The 18,450-nt window shown below is 62.7% G+C and overlaps 1 protein-coding gene and 1 non-coding gene across 4 annotated transcripts in view; both read left to right on the forward strand.

Moving 5' to 3' along the window:
• The first annotated feature begins 1,175 nt into the window (after positions 1-1,175).
• LOC125364316 lies at positions 1,176-1,282 on the forward strand. The gene has a single exon (XR_007213477.1). It is a non-coding gene; the product is annotated as a U6 spliceosomal RNA (small nuclear RNA).
• Positions 1,283-7,761: 6,479 nt separating this feature from the next.
• Positions 7,762-18,450, forward strand: part of Nfatc1 (nuclear factor of activated T cells 1) — a 101,705-nt gene continuing 91,016 nt past the window's right edge. The window contains exon 1 of one of the 3 annotated variants that reach the window (XM_048363132.1): positions 7,762-8,034. In XM_048363132.1, the coding sequence (XP_048219089.1) occupies positions 7,908-8,034 (127 nt within the window). In that variant the 5' untranslated portion in view covers positions 7,762-7,907. Of the gene's footprint in view, positions 8,035-11,392; positions 11,545-18,450 lie in introns of those variants that run through there. The other 2 variants (XM_048363134.1, XM_048363133.1) reach the window with 2 other exon arrangements.

Consider the following 18,450-nt stretch of genomic DNA (forward strand, 5'->3'; position numbering starts at 1 on the left):
GGGCATGGCTGCGGAGGTGCGGCTCACAGCGGGGGCCTGAGGGGGGGGCTGTGTCTGGTGCCAGCTCCTTGCTGGCAGAGCCCCCAGGCAGCCGGGGGACCAGAGCGTGTGGGTGTCCTCTGGAGCCCAGGGGAGCAGTGACGGGGAGGGATCTGACTGTGTGGTAGCTGCCCGCAGCCACTCCCTGCCGCCCAGCAGGGCGGAGCTGCCCCTCAGCCGGCAGCAGGCAAAGACCCCGCTCCAGGCCCGGCCTGGGCCCGGGGGGCACAGAGCCCAGCGTCGCCCCTGCTCCTCTGCCGGCTGCTGGGCGAGGGCCCGGGGACGTGGGCGGGGCCCCTGCCGGTCTGCGCACGCCTCCCAGGGAGGGTGTGGCCCGTGGGCCTCCAGGAGGCGAGAAGGAAGGCCCAGGAAGGCACCAGAGGCTGCCCCACCACGGGGCGCTCGGCCAGCTGACAGTGCCATCCAGACTGAAGCTTCACACGCACACACGGGCACACGGGCACACGTATGCACAGCACACACACCTGTACTCGGGTATACACGCATGCACACACACTGTACACACCACACGTGCACACATGGGTGAACACACACCCAACACACAGGGACACACATACCGCACTCACCCCACACTCATGGACACACAGTGCACACCCACCCACCGCACACACCCCAGCACCACGCCCGCCCGCCTGCCTGCTCGAGAGCCCAGGCTCGGGCTCTGCCCGGGGAGAAGCGGGAAGGACCAGGCAGCGCTTCACCTCTTTCCAGAGGGACAGCCTCATCCGCAGCACAGCACACCCACGGGCGCTGGCGAGGAGAGTCTGGAGGAGAATCATGGGTTTGCAGACACAGCCGAGACTGCGGGAGGTGGCAGCTGGAAGGGGATAAACACCCACAGACCTCAAGCCAGACCTGGGTCTTATGCAGTGGGGAGGAGCGGTGAGCAGAGACACGGGGCACAGACTGCCTGTGCAGGCAAACAGCAGGCAAGAGTGACTGAAAGGCACCCCGGCTGCAAAGGGACTTTTGCTTTGCCAGTCCTGCGGTTTGAACTCAGGGCCTGAGCGCTGTCCCTGGCTTCCTTTTGTTGCTCCAGGCTAGCACTCTGCCGCTTGAGCCACAGCGCCACTTCAGGCTTCTTCTGTGGTTGACTGGCGGTAAGAGTCAAACAGGTGCTCACTTCGGCAGCACATACGCTAAAATTGGACCGATGCAGAGAAGATTAGCATAGCCCCTGTGCAAGGATGACATGCAAATTCGTGAAGCATTCCACACTTTTGGAAACAAGTGGTTTTTCATTGTTGTTGTTACTTTTAATGTACTATGTGAAATTATTTCTTCCCTATGATTTAGCCCCTGTTGTCACTGTATTTGATTTTGGTACCCAAAGTATTGTATATACGTCTATCTGGATTAGGGAAGGGAAGGGCAACATCAAACAAAGGTACAGGGTGAAGCAATGCACCAGCAATACTTACAAGACTATATGTTGTAAACTAACTGTACAAATGGGGGGGAGGAGGGAAGGGGGGAGAAAAATGAGGGAGGAGGTAACAAGTTTGACAAGAAATGCACTCGCTACCTTACATATGTAACAGTTACCCCTCTGTACATCACCTTGACAATAAAATTAAAATTTAAAAAACAGTAAAAAAAAAAAAAGTCATGGACTTTCCTGTCTGTGCTGGCTTCAAACAGCCATCCTCAGATCTCAGCCTGCTGAGTAGCTAGTAATACAGATGAGAGCCACTGGCACCTGGCTTGCAAAAGGGTTTTCTAGTGGGCCCATCAGGATGGAACCCATCTGTAGAAGAACACAGTGGAGTGAAGCTGCCTCCCTGGAGACCTCGCAAGCCAAGGACAGAGAGGAAAAGAACGCCGACGACGAGAACACCGAGAACGCCGCCTACCGCACCAAGGAGCCCAGCAGGAGAGAAGGAAAAAGTAACAGTGGCCCATAGTCACAACCTAACAACCAATCTTGCTGGTCCAGGAAGTCCGATGAGGTCCAGATAAACTCAAAGAGCCCTCCCTACAAGCTGACACAAAATAGCAAAAACTGACACAAAATAGCAAAAAAAAAAAAAAATCCAGAACATGAAGGAGAAGGAGAAAATGTCTTGCCATTTGCTAGGAACACCCCCCCCCCCAACCAATTTGACATCTGACCCTAGACTGAAACTCCTAAGTACTGAAACGCTCTGCAAAGCTCTCTCTCAAAAGTTGGGGTGAGATGAAGACTTACCTGGAGAAGCTGGGGAGTTGCTGTAGCAGACTAGCCTTGCAGGAAATGCAACCAGGAGTCCTCCAGGCAGAATCAGGAGACCCGGAGACCCGGCTCACCACCAGGAAGAAGCAGAGCACCAGAAAGACAACTGGTGATTCCAGGAGACAGTGGGAATGTGCGCCTCCTTTTCCCTCCCCATAACTCATTTAAAACCAATCGTAAAGCTGGGCACTCGTGGCTCGTGCCTGAAATCCTAGCCACTTAGGATGCTGAGATCTGAGGATGCTCGTTCAAGGTCAACCTGAACAGAAAAATCCAGGAGACTCTTTTCTTCCCAATGACCTACCAAAAAGACAAAAGTAAAGCTGTGTTTCAAGTGGTAGAGTGTCGGCCTTGAGCAAAAAAGCCAAGCAAGAGGGTAAGGTCCTGAGTTCCAGCCCAGTACTGGCACACACACACAAAAGCATTTGTTCACAAGTATGTGTGCAAGTAGCATTGGTCCTGGGGCTGTGGAAGTGACACATGTGCAATGTGTTTGCTAATGACAACATGAAGGAGGTGCTGGGAGCTGAGTACCTCATATGACTCCAGTGGTAATGATTGTCACAATGTGCTGTTGGTGTATAACATCACTATAACATTTTGAGACACCGCAGCATAGGAAAGGGGGATAAGGCATAGAGCTCCTAGATTCCATGTTTGTGTGCTGCTGGCAAGAAGCTGGTTATAATCTAAAGCTGATTGTGAATCTAAATGTATACGGCAAACCCCAAGGAAGTGACTTAAAAAATGTAAAAGGAAAAGAAGTGACATTAGAAGCATTTCCTTAATGGAAAGAAAACAGTAAGGGCGAACTAGAGGGAAAGAGGCATGAGAAAGACAGAAAACAAGCCGTCGGTGGCAAATTCCAGTTGCCCCGTGTCTATAACAGCACTGACTGTGAGTGGCCTTCCTCCTCTGGAGGGGTCGGGACAGCTGTCAGGGAGCCCAGTGCGCAGCCTGAGGTTGCAGTGTGCGCTCAGCGGTCCACGGGCATGCCCATCGAGAGGGTGGAGGAGCGCTGGCATATAAAACGCCCCTGCAGAAGAGCTGGCGTGGCAATGCCACCGTGGAGCAGACTATCTGAAGGCCCGCTGTGCTGTTAGGAATCGCTGCCCTGTGGCTGGTCCACGTCTTCCAAGGCTGGTGTGCTCGAGGGGTGGCCCTCGGGGCGTCGCCCCAGGGAAGCAGTGGAGGGGCGCTGCCGGAGGCTTGCCCAGAACAGGGCCCCGAGACCCCTGCCCCTCCCAGGCGGAGGTGACGGCCCTGCTCCCACAGCCTCCTCGGACTTACAGGACAGTTGAGCTGGAAGCTCCAAGCCTGGGAGCTGAAATAAACCTTCCCTCTTTGTCCATAAAAACCTCAGGCACTTCATCATAATGATGGGAAGCTGACAGAGACAAATTAAGAGGGATGTTTCATAGGGATAAACCCGCCAAGAGGATACAAAGATCATCAACACAAGTGCCTAACAACAGCGTTCCCAAATAGATGAAGCAAAACCTGGCTAGATCCAATGAGAAGTCGTTCTGCAAGTGGAGCTCAGTATCCCACTTTTAACAATGGCTCCACCAACAAAGAAACAGAAGCCCGGACAAGACTTCCTGCCAGACACAGGCAGGGGCCCACCGCCCAGCACAGGCCCCTCCAGTTAGGGACACAGGACGCAGCGAGGATGTCGGGTGCAGGGCTGAGCAGCCTGGACTTGATCCCAATGCCGTGGGGCACATGCCGGTGAGAGAGGCAAGTCAGTTGACTGGCACCTATGTCAGTTAGCTTGCCATCACGGAGACCAAATACCTGCAGTGCCGCAAGGGAAAAGGAAGAAAGGCTGCCTGTAGTTCACACTTCCAGAGGTCACAGTCTATGGTTGGCTAGCTCCATTGTCTCTGGTGGAGCTCTCCTCCTGGCACAGGGTACCAGAGAAGGGCAGGGCAGGTCTTACTACCCCTTCAAGAGCACACCCCTAGTGACCTCATCTCCCCCCACCTCCTAAAGGCCTCGCCCCTCCCCACAGTGCCTCCGCTGGGGTCTTCAGAAGACCTTTAAGATCCAAGTTCCGTGACAGACTATGAGTACATCAAATGGGGGAAGGCCTGAGTAGAGGCAGAGAGACCACCAAAGAGAGGGAGAGGTCCAAGAGATATTTCACAAGTAAAAGCACAGTGTAAAATCTCTGGACCCTAAATTTGTGTCGCGCCCCCCCCCCCAGCCCCCGGCAAAGCACTCAGGATTGAGCAGGAAGTCTGAAGGTGCCCACGGCGGTGTGTGACCAGCAGGGCTGTGAGACCGGCGCTGGCTCTAAAAATGTTTGATCAGCTTCAACAGCGACCTGGGGGGCATAGCTCTGTTGTAGGGCTGTGCGGCTAGAGGTCCTGGGTTCAATCCGGGCCCCATCTGGGCGCTGGCGGCTCACACCTGTAATCCTAAACTACTCAGGAGGCTGGGATCTGAGGATCACAGCTGGGAGCCAGCCAGGAACGTCCATGGGACTCCTATCTCCAATTAAACACCAAGAAACGTTGCAAGTGGAGCTGTGGCGCAAGTGGTACAGAACTAGCCTGCGCACACACAAAATACATATACACGTACATACATACATACAACATAAACGCATGCATACACACATGCATACACATGCACCGCATACACACGCGCGCACGCACACACACACACACACACACACACACCGCTTGCTCTCCCTAGTGCCACCCTCCTGGCCCCGCTTTGGGTGAAGGCCCGCTTCCCTGGATGGTGTCCAGGCACCCCACAGCCTTGGGCCGGGCCCTGGTGGTCAGGAGGGAGGTGAAGGCCCCCGGCACCTGCGGGTGCCCAGCGGGAGCTTGGACGGGACCACCCCACGTGGCTCAGAATACAGAGCCACCGGCGGGTGGTTGGGTTTTTTTTTTATTATTCCAGAAAGATGTCGTGGGGGTGAGTGTCAGCCGTGGACAGAGAGCCCCCCTGGCCCCGCAGGGCCCACGGCGCGGGCTGCCGTCCAGGCCGCGTGCGGGGCTCCGGGTGGAGGGCGGCGGGGCCCGGCGGCCCGGCCCAGGTCCTGCTGGCGAGTTCAGGCGCCTCCTTGCGCCCGGCGAGCTCCAGAACGACGGGTGGCACCCAGGAAGGCCTTGGAACCCCAACACGCTTGCGAAGGTAAGCTTCCAGGGGTGAGTTCGCCCCGATAATCGCGGAAAAAACAGCCACCTAAAAATAGCCTTGTTTTCTGTCCTAAGCTCCTTTTGACTCGGTTAGTCATCTCCAATTCCTAAAATAAAACCGGTGTAACGCCTCTCCTGGTAGCGGCCATAAACAAAGCCCGTCGAGCAGGCCCGGGAGAGAGGAGGCCGGCGGACGGGCGCGCAGCGAGGCCCCGGGCCGGGCCGGGCCGGGCGGGAGGCCGGGCGGCCGCAGGGCCCGCTGGCCGCCGGTGCGCCGCCTCCGGAACTCCCTGCGCCTGGCGCGCGGCCACCGTGGTCCCGGCAACGGCATTAAACAGAGGGAAACAGGCCCGGGATTCCGTCACCGCGGGGGATAAGGAGGACATTGAGACAGACAGGAAAGGGCTTTTCTGGATGGGGTGAAAAGTTACTTACGGAGGGGGAGGGCGGGGCAGACCCCGGGGGAGGGGGCGGGGGAGGGGGGCGGGGGGGCGCGGAGGGGCCCCCGCGTTGGTGCCCGAGCCCAGCGCGCCCCGGCGGCGGCGGGGCCCGGGCTGGGGACATGCGCGCGCGCGCGGGCGGGCGGGCGAGGCGCGGAAGGCCGGGCGGCGTCAGACGTGACCCGACCGCCTGGAGGAGCCCCAAGGAGAGCCCGGCCGCTCCCCCTGCCGCCCCGGCCGTGCCACGGCCGCCCCGCGAGATCCTGGGGCGGGGGGGGGGGAGAGGGCGGGGACGGAAACTCCGCAGGCAGGATCCTGGCACCCGGGTCCGGGACGTCGCCGAGGGAGGGGCGCGGGCGGCCCTGGCCGCGGCCTGGCCCTCCGCAGGAGCCCGAGGCGTCCGCCGGGCTTCCCCTGGCACCGTCCCCCACGCCCACCGGGCCCCCCTCGGGCCGCCTCGGCATCCTCAGCCCTTGCGTTGGCACCTTCGTGGGGTCCCCTTGGCACGCTCAGCCCCCCTCCCCTCTCCGCGGACCTTCTCCAGGGCCGCAGCCGAGCGCGCGTCGCCCCCGGGCGCCCCGCGGGCCTCACGGAGGACGCGCTCGGGCGGTGGGAGGAGGGACCCGGGCGGCGACGGCGGACGGGGGGCGCGCGGCCTGGCTGGGGTCACCCCCCCCCCGGCCCAGTCCACTCCCCGCTGGCCGGTTTGGTCCGATGTGGGCCCAGGCCCCCTCCCACTTCCCGGGGTCCCCGGTGTGGCGTGCTTTGGGGGTGCGCAGTGGCACAGCAGCCGCCCCCTCCCGCGCCTTAGCTTCTGGGGCCACTGGAGACCGTCTTTCGCTTGGGGGTTTATGTTGAACCCCATCAGGTGTCGGCCAACAGATGGACGATTTCTGTGCACCCCACAACCCAGACGCCCGCCGCCCCGATCCCTGCGGCCCGACAGGAAAGTGCGGCCGGGCGCGGGCAGCTGACGGGCGCGGGAGAGCGCGAGGGGAGCGGAGCGCGGCGCGTGCGGGGCCGGCGCGCCCCGCCCCGCCCCTCGGGGAGCCCCACGGTGGCCGGGGCCGCGGGGGCGCCGTCTACCTGCCGCGCCGCGCGGGGGGAACGGGGCCGCGCCGCCCGCCCGCCCGCCCGCGCGCCCGCCCTGCAATCTGGTAGTAATTTAGCGGGACGGGAACTTCCTTTCGCGGCCTGCCAGTGGGAGCGCGCTTCCAAATTTCCACAGCGGGGCAAGCCTGCGATTTTACATAATGACTTCAGCATGCAGGGCTCCCCGCGCCCGGCCCCGCCCCGCCCGCCCGCCCCCCGCCCGCCCCGCCGGAGCCGGCCGCGTGGACCCCGGCGGCCCGGCTGGACGGGCGCCCCGCCTCCTCGCGCGCCCCTCGCGCGCTCGTGGGCCCGGGCGGCCCGGGGTCCCCCACCCTGCCCTCGGGCCCATCTCCCCCCCCCCGGCACCGCTTCCGGACGCCTGGACCCCCTCGACCCCCTCCGGGGCTTCCCCGCCCGCCTCCGAGCGGCTCTCGAGTCCCCGGGTCCCCGCGGTCCGCCGCCGAGGAGCCCCGGGCCGCCGCCCTCGGCCGCCGAGCCCCGTCCCCGCCAGGCGCCCGGCCGGCCCGGGGGCGCGGGTCCGCTCCGGGGCGTCCCGCGGGCGGGCGGGCGGGCGGCGCTGGGCGCCGCGTCCCCGGGGCCCTCGCCGGCCCGGGAGGCCGGGGCGTGATGTCACTGCAGGGAGGGGGCGCGGGCGGCGGCGGCGGGAGGCGGGGAGGTGTTTTCCAGCTTTAAAAAGGCCGGAGGCAGAGCGCAGCCCTGCGTCAGAGTGAGACCGGGCGGCTCCGAGCCGCCGCGCGGATCCCAGCGGCCGAGCGAGCGCCGGCTCCCGGGCGCGGTGCGCCCCGCTGTGCCCGCCGCCTCGGCCCGGGGTGGCGGCCGCCCCGGCTCCGCGCGCAGACCCCGATGCCACCTCCCCGCGGCGCGCGGCGCTGAGCCCGGCCCGGCGGCTCGGACGCCGCTCCCTCGCCTCCTCCCGCCGCCGCGTGGATGCCAAGGACCAGCCTCCCCGGCCCCTCCACGTCCCCACTGCGCCCTCCGGACGCGCTCCGCGGGAGCGGAGAAACTTCGGGGCCCGCGCCGTACTCCAGCGGCACCATGAAGGCGGCCGAGGAAGGTAAGCCTCGCACCCGCCGCGCGCCCCGGACCGCCCCGGGTCGCCGCCCGCCCCCCGCCGCCCGCGCCCCTCCCTCGCGGCCCCGCCGGCGGCCCGGCACCTCCGGGGTCCGCGCGCCCCGGCGGCGGGCGCAGATCCCCCTGGTGTCTCCCGGCGTCCCGGACCGCCGTTCCCCCCGAGTCTTGGGCTGAGTCTTGGGCGCAGCCCCGATCTCGCAGCGCTTTCTTGCCAATAGGTGTCTCCTGTTCCCCAGCGCCGAGTGCGCGAACTCGGCCTGGACCCGGCGGCGGCGGTTCTGGCGGGGGGGGGGGGGGAGGCTGGGGGTGGGGGGGACTCCGCTCCGATGGGGCTGTCGGAGCCACAGAGCGCCCCTGGCCTGCTCGAGGGAGGGTCCCTTCCCGAGGGAGGCAAAGCCACTTTGGGGCAAAGAGCGAGAATTTTGGGGTCCTGTGCCCGCCTTCCCTGCTTGTTCGGTAGCCACCTCTGTCCAAGTGTCCAGGTGGCCGAGGCTCCCCCGAACCCCGCTGAGGCCTCAAGTTTGTGGTCAAATGAGAAGTGGGAGGAAGGTCCCAACTCAAGCTACTCTGCAGGTCTCAGACAAGGGAGTTCCAGAGTAGAAACTGCTTCTGGAAAGGCTGGGGGGGGACAGCGGGGCTGCAAGCAGCTTCCTGATGGTGAAGAGCGTTCATCGGTGCCCGCTCACAGCTGGCGCGGCCCAGGGGCGACAGCGCCAGGCCCCCGTTAGCCCCTCGCCCCCCACAAGTGCCCGAAGAAGGGGCGCAGTAGCAGCTTGCCTGCCGGTAACTGCAGGCCCCGGTCCTGGGGGCAGGAGACCACTTCTCCAAATGCCTGGCTAGAAGAAGGGGTTTGCTGTGTCGTGCTGTGAACGCTCATACATACAAGGACAGTCACCCCCTGACGAGCGCTGAGAGGAAACGCTAGCTTCCTGCTGTGCGGGGAAGGACGGGGAGGACCGGGCCGAGCGCTCCCCTGAGGCCACCGTGCACAGCGCAGAGCGGGCTGGGCCTTCACAAAGACACTGACCCCAGGAGACGGCCAGTGTTCCCAGCGCCCTGACCCGCCAGGGCAGGGGCGGCCTGTGAACTTGGGATCACAAGAGGTGGATGCTGCGTGCTGCTGCTTAACCATTTCATCCCAGCTTAAAAAGATAACGCTTTAAGGTTGAAACATTGGGTGATTTGTTTTAAATGTCTACTGGACAAACGCTCGCTATGAGAAGAGCTCAGTAACATTTTTGCATTTTGAGTCCCTGGGTGCTTATCTCTCCACTTACCAGTCCCTAGAACCCTAGATTCCTCTACTTCATGAGTTAGTGTTTCATTCTGTAATAAGAAATCTTTTTTCCCCCTCTTACAAGAGGAAAATACATAGGTGGGGGCCATGTTTCCTACACAGAAATCTAAGTTTAAAAATACCTCCTCGAAGAGCCAGTGGACCCAGGGCAAAACACCCTTGGACAAAATAACACTGGCGTACTTTGCAGTGGCTACATAATCAGAGTAGCGAGAAAGTGTAACCCTGTCCTGTAGGCCAGCCCATGGGATGGGAGCTGTTTGCTGAGGGCCCAGGGAAAACTCCGTGTCCTCCGAGCAGGCCCGGACTGGGGCGTCCGCCGCCCCCGACTGCCCGGTGCTCCCTCGGACTTAAGGAGAGTCGTGGTGGAAGCCTGTTAGACCCTGTTTCTGAAGGCCCATTTCTCTCTTGAAGAATGCCCCGAGAAATGCAGGCCCATGGGCAGCCACCCCGCGGAACTGCCCCCACACAATGACCACGATCCCTCCCACAGGAACAAAGCTCACCCTGTTCTCCTGCGCTGAGCCTCATGGCGGCCTTTCCTAACCCAGATCAAAAAATGCCACAGCCCTGCTTCATCACACCCAGGGCTGGAGTTCTGTACCCCATTAATGTCCTGCAGCCCTGAGAGGAGGCGGTCCAAGCTAAACACTTCCATCAAGGCAGCGTCAGCGGAGCTGGCAAGTCAGGATCCAGACCAGTGGCTGCACACCAGGCACAGGAAGGCGGGCCCCTGCCCGGCAGGAGCAGGCTCCCGGAGCACTTCCTAAGAGGCTACCGGGCTGATTCCTGGGTTGGGGCTCTGGACAAGCAAGTTGCCAATCCCGTGCCCCACCCCCCTGGGGCTGGCATCTCGGGCCACGCTAACAGTGAAAGCCCGGGTTGCTGCACCCTGTAGCAAAAAGCTTTAGGCTAAACAGTCGAGACGGACTCTTACTACTGTAGTTTGTTTGGTGGTGGGGAAAAAGGTGGTTACAAAGAGAAAAGGAAATGTTGAGACTTCTCTACTGAAAACAGAACTTCCATTTGCCCGAAGGTCAGCAGAAAAGCAAACTAAAACAAAACAACCCTCCAACACGCATCTCAAAGTAAGGACTATTATTAGAAACTAAATCAGGCCAAACTGAACCGTAGTTTATCACGAGAGAAAAGCAGGCGTTGGAACAGGGTCCCGGGAGGAGCGGCCGCCCACGTGAGGCCCAGGTTACCACCCGGGAGAAAGCCTCCCCAGCCCCGGGCCGGACCTGACCGGCGGGGCAGGCCCCGGTGCTGACCTCCCGCCGCCTCCCTTCCCACCTGCTCCCCTCCCCGGGCCCACGGGAAGCCGGGAGACACAGGAAACGGATGGATGGGGCCCCGGGGGCCTTTCCTTAACGACGGACTCCGGGGTGTTGACTGGGGTGGAGGGTGCGCCCGAGGATGGGATCCCCGTCGCCGCGCCTGTGGGCTTCGGGCACAGGTGCACCCTGCTGGGAGCTGGTGGTCGGGGCCCTGCCGGAGAACAGAGGCCGGGACCCCGCGTGGGGCCGCCGCCCGTGAGCCGGGGCGGATCCGCCGCGAGGCCCCGCGCCCGGGCCGGGGCGCCGAGGGAAGCGCGCCGCGGGGAGCGCGGAGGCCCCGCTGCCCGGCCCTCGGGGCGGCCGGGAGTCCGCTCGCGGGTCCCGGGGCTCCGCGGCGCCCCGCCCCGCCCCCGGAGGGGCCCCGGCGCGCCAGCTCCCGACGATCGCCGTGTTTAAACTTTTATTTCCTTTTTGAAAGCCAGACTTGTGGGCTGGACTCGGGGCGCGGGCGCGCCCTTCCGCGAGGGTGAAGCCCGCCCGGCCGCGCGGCCGCGTCCCGGCCCGGAGGGTCCGGGGGTCTCCGCCCCGTCCTCGCGGGGGGCGGCGGCCCGGGGGCCCGCGGCCGGCGCCGAGCTCCCGGGGAGCTCGGAAGCGGCGGGCGCGAGCCGGTTGTTTATGTAAACCCGGAAACACCGGGGCGGGGCGGGGCCGGGCGGCGGGGCGGGCGGGGCGGGCGGGGCGCGGGGGCCGGCGGCGCCCGGGACGCGGCGGCGGGGACGCGCCGGAGCGCCGGGCGGGCACCGGGCACCGCCGCCGCCGCGGGACCCCGCCATGACGGGGCTGGAGCAGGACCCGGAGTTCGACTTCGACTTCCTCTTCGAGTTCGACCAGAGCGGCGGGGGCGCCGCGGCCGCAGGTGGGTCCGGCCGGGGGACCGGGGGTGGGGGGGTGGGGGGGTGGGGGGGCGATCGCGCGTCCCGGGCCCCGCGCGCTCCGGCCCCGCGCGCCCCGATCGCGCGCCCCGGCCCCGCGGCCGGCTGGGGCCACCTGTGGACGGGCGGGCGCCCGGGCCTGCGGGGCGGCGCGGGGCGGAGCGGGGCGGCGCGGGGCGCCGCGCGCGGGCGGCCCCTCCCGGCGCCGTGTCCCGGCTCCGTGTCCCGGCTCGGTGTCCCCGCGCCGCCCCGCGCCGCACAGGTGGTCGGCGGCGCTGCCAAGGGCGGCGGGAAGCCTCCTGCCCGGAGCCGGCCCGCGGGTGGGGGGGGGGGTGGCCGAGAAGGCCGCCGATCGCCGGCCCGGGCCGCCCCCTCGGGCCGCGGCGCGTCGGGTTTCAGTCCACACCCGGCCGGCCTGGCCCTGCGGTGCCGCCGGGCCGTCTGTCTTCTCTTCTCTGTCAAAAGCGAAGCCTCCAGTCGGGCCAGCACCAGTGTGCCTTTCCCCAGACTCCAACTGCGGCCCACAGCGGGTCAGCCCACCTCCAGAGGCCACAGACAGGGGTCCGCACAGAGCCAAGGGTGCAGCTGCCTCCCTTCCCAGCCGGTCTGGTCAGCTCCAGATTTCCGAGAACCCCGACACGTGGCGGGGCGGGGTGCCCCCTCGCGCCCCCGAGTCCATCTCACCGCCCGCCTTCCCGAGGCCCAACACCATGTTCTTCCTGGAAGCTCCAACCAGATGGGAGCCCGTCGATCGGTGGCCTGGTTTAGGGCTCAGTGGGAGAGAGACCTAGGGCGGCGTGGGCACCTCAGGCCTCCCCGGAGGCCCCCTTTCCTGCCCAGGGTCCGATTGGTGGCTGTGGTATTGATGACACTCTTCCCAGACTCTTCCTGGAGGAGGCTGGTTTCAGAGGAGACGGGCTCGGCGCCAGGCCCCTTCCCTAACCTATAATAAGCTTCGAAGCAGGACAGTCTCAGCCCCACTCCTGACTCCTCACCATGTCCACCGTGGCCTCCCGCAAGAGTGTGGCCTGGCTCTCTTACGAGGGCACATTGGCTCTTTGTCCAACTCCTCTCTTGGGAGGTTCTGTATCCTTGGGGATTCAAAACTGCTGGCTGGATCTGGGGGCTCTGGGGGCCCTCGCTCCCCGGGCTCCTGAGGATCGAGCAGGGCCTCACCACTTTTGGGGTACCCTGCATGGGCCTGTGCGCCCAGTGCGGCCAACTGTTAACCTGCTGAGAGGAGGAGGATGGGGGGCAGCAGGGACCAGGACCCCCTGGCTCCACCCACCCGAGGGGAGCCCCCTGCGGGTTCAGCTCTCATCCTTTGCCTCCTTGAGGGCCGCATACTTGGTGGTCATCCCCCCAGGACCAGGGTCTGTGAGTCTTGAGGGTGGGCAGGCAGGTCCTGGGAGGGGGTGTCTCTGTACCGCAGCCACCTCTGTGGCCCCCAAGTGCACAGCTGGACACAGCAGTTCCTCATGGCCAGCTCTTGCCAGGATCTTCCCGAGAAGAGCATACGTGTGGCCTAAGAATCCTGGCTTATCTGGAGCAGGGGACGGGAGAGGCGCGTTTGGGCCCCAGCCCTTGAGGGACGCTCGGTGGGGCTCTAGGAAGTGGGCAGCCTCACCCTTGGGGGGCAGGTGGGTTTAGGACTCATTCTCCAGCACACCTGCTGGCTATCTCTCCTGGCGGCTTGAATCTGAAGCAGAGCAGGTGCAGGTGAGGCTGCGGGCTCGGCGAAGCCCAGGCTGGGATCACAGGACAGTGCTCCCTGGGTGGACGCGATCTCCGGCGGGCTTTGGAGCACCCTTGCTAGGTGTGTATCCACTGGCACACCACGAAGCCCGCAGGGTCCCAGCGCAGAGAGCTCTGAACAGGGAGGCTCAGGCAGGAGAGCGGGAGCTAGAGCACTTCCCCTCTATAGGGTGTCAGAGGGAAGCTGCTGGAAGACATTTTATATATGTGCATACGCGCATGGGTATGTAGGAAGCCATGTTTTGTGATACTTAGGCGCCTCTCTTTATTATCATGACTAGCACACTACACTGCTTTGTATTTCTAGAATGAATCTATTTATAAGTGACTGGATAACTCTGAGATTCATGACAAATAGAAATGGCATGAGTTTTGTAGATTATACTGAACATAAGACATCACTCTGTGTCCAGGTCAGTCCTGAGCACCGGAGCTGGCCCGTCAGCCCGATGGGCGTGAAGGGACACTGCGCCCACTGAGTGGAGACCAGGCCTGGCCGCAGCCTGGGTGGGGAGGCGAGGGGCGGAGCAGCACACCCACCACTTCCTCTCCCTGGGGCCCGCAGCTCTCTAGAGGGAAGGAAGGTATCTCGTGGTTCTTTATTTGCACAGTGCTCAGCAGCTGCAAATAGTGGCTTGAGAGAATAAAAAGAGAATTTCTCCAGTGCCTGATCCAGGGTGGGACAGGAATAAAACCTGTTCTCGGGACCCCAAATCTTCCTGTCTCCACCTGTCAGCCAGAGGCCTGGGTCCCCTACCCAGGAGGAGAAGGCAGAGCTGTGGGCTCTCTCTAGAGCTCAGGAAATCGCTGCTTTGCTTGAAGCTGGAAGGCGGGCACGCCACTTCCTGCCCCAGGGCCCCTGTTTTCTAAGTTCTTTTGGCCTGAACGTGGAGCACTGTCACCCCGGCAGCTCAGGTGGATGCTGCCCAGGGCCTGGGCCTGGGCCCGGGCCCAGACAGCTCTCCCCCCTGCCCCCCTGTTCTGAGCTCTGTGGCTCCATGGTGGCTCGAGTGTGGAAAGGGACATGGCTGCCCTGGGATCTGGAAGCATGTGCATTCTCAGTCCATTTGCAGCAGAGGAATGAGTTCTCCCCCGGCGGAGGTGGGGAGCAGCCCCTGTACAGTCCCCCAGGCAGGAGCCTCCCAGGAGGGCAGGCCTCGACCCCAGGGGGACCCTGTGTTCTCTCAGGTGTGGGGAAACATTCCAGCTTTTCCTCGGAGCAGTCTGGCTGCCCCCAAGTGCCACAGATGTTTTAATCAAGGCGGGCATGTCTGTGTGAGCAGATGTGATCATTCTGCATGCTGTTTTCAGAGGAAGACCTGGGCTAGTGCATGCCAGCGTGAAGCCAGAGCCCCTCTGAGGGAAGCCTCCAGACAGTGCCTGAAGCCGGGGAGGTGTGCCTACAGGTCTTTGGGGGGTGAGGTCCTGGGGCTGGACTGGCCAGTGCAGGACTGCGGATGGGCGGTTGGGGCTTGTTTGCTGCGCTGGTCTTTCTACTTGTTGCCGTGGCAGGAAGCCCGGTTCCCAGTGCTGCGAATCTCTCTCCAGGGGACCTGACTGTGCCTCAGAACCTGCTGCTGTCTGTCACACCATGGCTGACTAGATCCCCGGCCTCCCCAATGGGTTACACTGGCAGCTACCCACAGCAGGCCTTCTGCACTTGCTGCATTGTTGTGTGTCGTTTTGTCCCGAAGCGTGCAGACTTGTGGGCTGCCCGTGGCCCAGTCTGTGGTGCCTGTGGACACTGCAGTGAACAGCCATTTGGACTGGGCCTGCTGGCAGGCTCCTTCCATTCTATTTGTGGCTTCGTGTCCCGCGGCTGGACAGAGGGGAGGGAGTGTTCTTTAAGTGAAAGATGAAAGTCATTTGCCGCGGCTTTTCAGTCCACAGTGAGATCTGATAGTGGTGCAGATGGTGAAGCATGCTGGGGAGATCTGATGGGCAGTGGGCATGGGCTGTCTGACGCAGGGAACCCACAGAGTGCATCTACCCCCCCCCCCGCCCCCGGGCCAGGCCAGAGCCCTGAGACAGGCACGGGCAGTGGCGTGCTCACTGATGCATGTTTCAGGAGGCCCAGTGGGCTCCTTTTCTTATGGTTCAGAAAGGACATCGTGCAGCTCCAGAGGATGAGGCCACAGGGGCGCGTTGAGTTTGCGGCGGTCAGTTGAGGCCTGAAATGCTCCTGTGTCCTCCAGACTGGCCTCCCGCTCCCGCGGAGAAGGCTGTGTGCGGTGGAGTGACCTGACGGAGGAGGCCCCCGCCCCTCGCCCAGCCGCCTGGAAGGGAGGGAGGCAGCTCCTGGTGGGCCGGGGGACGGGCGGTCTTAGATCTCCGTGGCTGGGGCTCAGGCAGGGCCAGAACTTGGGCTTTCAGCCTGTACTTTGTCTAAGGAAAGTTATTTTCTGTTTACTTGTTTATTTTTGTTTTTTTTTTGTGCCAGTTCTGGGGCTTGAACTCAGGCCCTGAGCGCTGTCCTTGAGCTGTGTTTGCTCAAGGCTGGCACTCAGCCATTTGAGCCACAGCGCCACTTCCTGCTTTTTTTTGGTGCTTAATCGGACCTAAGAGTCTCAGGCTTTCCTGCCGTGGCTGGCTTTGGACTGTGATCCTCAGGTCTCAACCTCCTAATCAGCTAAGATGATAAACATGAGTTACCAGTGCCCAGTGGCTCTTTAAAAAAAAAAAAGAATTAAATAAAGGTTTTATGTGTTCTTCTTTTCCCTGGTGAATGGTCCGTTCAGATAGGGGCCTCCTGGGGTGTGCTGGCCGCTGGCTCACCCTCCACATCCGGGTGGAGGGTGAGCGATCCAATGGTGGCCCCTTCTCCCTCATTGCCCTTCCTGGACCCAGACACTTCCTGCAGAAACCCCATCCCCAGGACAACCCCACGGAAGACAACACAGCCGCTGGGCGGGCTGGCCCCCCTCCCCGCCAGCCCCCAGCCGTCACCGCAGGCCTCCCGCGCCAAGGCAGAGGAGCCGGGCCCCGCCACTGCTCCCGCACCCGGGGCAGGGCCTGGGCCTTCCAGGCGGCCCAGGTGGGTGTTGCCCGTTGCCAGGAGCTAGTCGAGAACAAACCCTTCCACGGACTTTCCCACCCCCCACGGGGCTCAAGCGCAGCGCGCTCTTCTGACTGAGTGGAGACACGTGCCCGGCAGAGGCGTGCCCCTCCACAGCGGATCAGGAGGCCCCGGGGAGGCGCAGGTTCGGGGCGAAGCCTGGTGTCCACCCCGAGCTCGGGGTGGCAGGCGTTTCTGTAGCCGGCCTTGGAAGAATGGTCCAACTGTAGTGAAACTGTTGGCTGGACTCTAGTGACTAAGAATCCCACCCTGTCAATGCGTGACGCCCCTCCCACGGTCAGCGTTCAGCTCACCGGGCGCCCGCCAGTGGACGCCCGGCAACACCTCCACGGTCCAGGCCTCTCCCTCTCGCCCCGGCTCCAGCCGAGCCAGCGAAGGCCTGGCTGACGCCTCCCGGAGACGGACCGCCCGTCCCCAGCCTCAAGCCTCGCGTCTGCCAGGGTGCAGGGTCAGCCAGGCGCGAGACCTCCACACTTCCCCCCCCCCCCCGTGCCTGTCATCTGCGCGTGACAACAGAACATGTTGGTGGCTGGAAAGAGTCTTTTTTGCACAGATCGATCTTTAGATAGCTTTTGGCGAAGCCGGCAGATGAGAGGCACTGAGCACAGGCTGCGTGTCTGGGGCTGGCCCTGGGCTGACTGCTGCCCACCTCCCTGGGGTGCCAGGCGGCTGCTCACCCCCTGGCCAGGGGTACTCAGGCCTGGCTTGTGCCCAGAGCCTCTGGTCCCCCTGGGCCAGGGTCCTTGACACGTGGCACAACGCCTGCATCCCCAGAGGCCACCCCGGGGCCTATCTGTGACCAGAGGCTGGGCGTGGACCTCAGGGAGGGCTGGGGCACTGGCAGCTGTGACATGCCATGGTCTTGGCAGCCCCCTGGCCTCAGGTAGTCAGCAGGGGCCATCAGAGCAGTACACAGCCGGGCTTAGAGCCCGCCACCTTCAACTCCCGGGAGGGGCTTTCTAGGTGACGCTCAGAAGCTCTCATCTAACCGTCAACATCAGATCCCAGCTTCTTTTCTTAACGGGGGATGTCATGGCCAGGGCCTGGGGGCTGTGGCAAGGACTCCCAAGGTCCGCCGGAGGGTCTGGCCCAGCTTACTTGGATGACCCACTTCTACCTCGGGGCACGTCTGGTTCCTCCGACACCCCTCTCTTCCCTTCTTCTTGTCTCAGCTCACATTCCCAGAGCACCGTGGCGTTTCTGCCTGGGAGGCCCACAGTGGGCCCTATCTGGCCTCGAGAAGAATGGTCACTTGGGAATCACAAGCAACGTTGCCATGTGGGGATTTTGAATGGACAGAAGAACTTTACCATAGTGGAGATGGGGAAAGGCTGCCTGCCACACGGAAGCTGCCTTGGGAAATCAGCTTAGCTGGGTGCTGGCCCAGGCCGGTTAGAAAACAGAGTAGGGCTTGAGATGCCTGCTTTCTGGAATTTGTCCTCATTGGCTCCTCAACCAGGACACAGCAGGGCTGTCCTTGAATAAAATACCTTCCAGCCAGAGCACCTAAGCCAGGAGATGGATCTAGAATTTCCACGTTCTGGTTTTCATTATTTAGAGACCTGGAAACTCTCATCTCTAGGCACATTACAAGAGGCTCCAAGAGGCTGATGGAAGCCTTTCAAACCTGAAATCCAGAAGCATGACTCTCCTGGTCAGATTGCTAATCATGACAACAACGACTTCTGAAAGACAGTTATTGCAGTGTCACGGGCACACAGTAATTCTTAAACCTAGCCAGGCATCAGCATCGTGTTTGGTTGTGTTCTAGAAGATAGACTTCTGGGGTGTGAGCCTGCCTCGGTGGCCCTGAGGGGACCCCGGGACCCCCGTCTTTATTCCATCCTTGAGGTGGGTAGTTGGTGGTGAGAGCACCTTGGCAGTCATACCTTCTTAAAATGGATGAAAATGTCCAAGTCCCTGCGTCGGGAACACCTCTCCATCTGTCTACACGTCACTCAGTCCTTTCGCCAACATCCACTACCCACCCACCACCCATCCACACATCTACCATTCATCTACCTGCCTTTTCATCCGTCTGTCCATCACCCACCATCTG

The sequence above is a fragment of the Perognathus longimembris genome, chromosome 15, assembly GCF_023159225.1.
Source record: "Perognathus longimembris pacificus isolate PPM17 chromosome 15, ASM2315922v1, whole genome shotgun sequence".
NCBI lineage: Eukaryota > Metazoa > Chordata > Mammalia > Rodentia > Heteromyidae > Perognathus > Perognathus longimembris.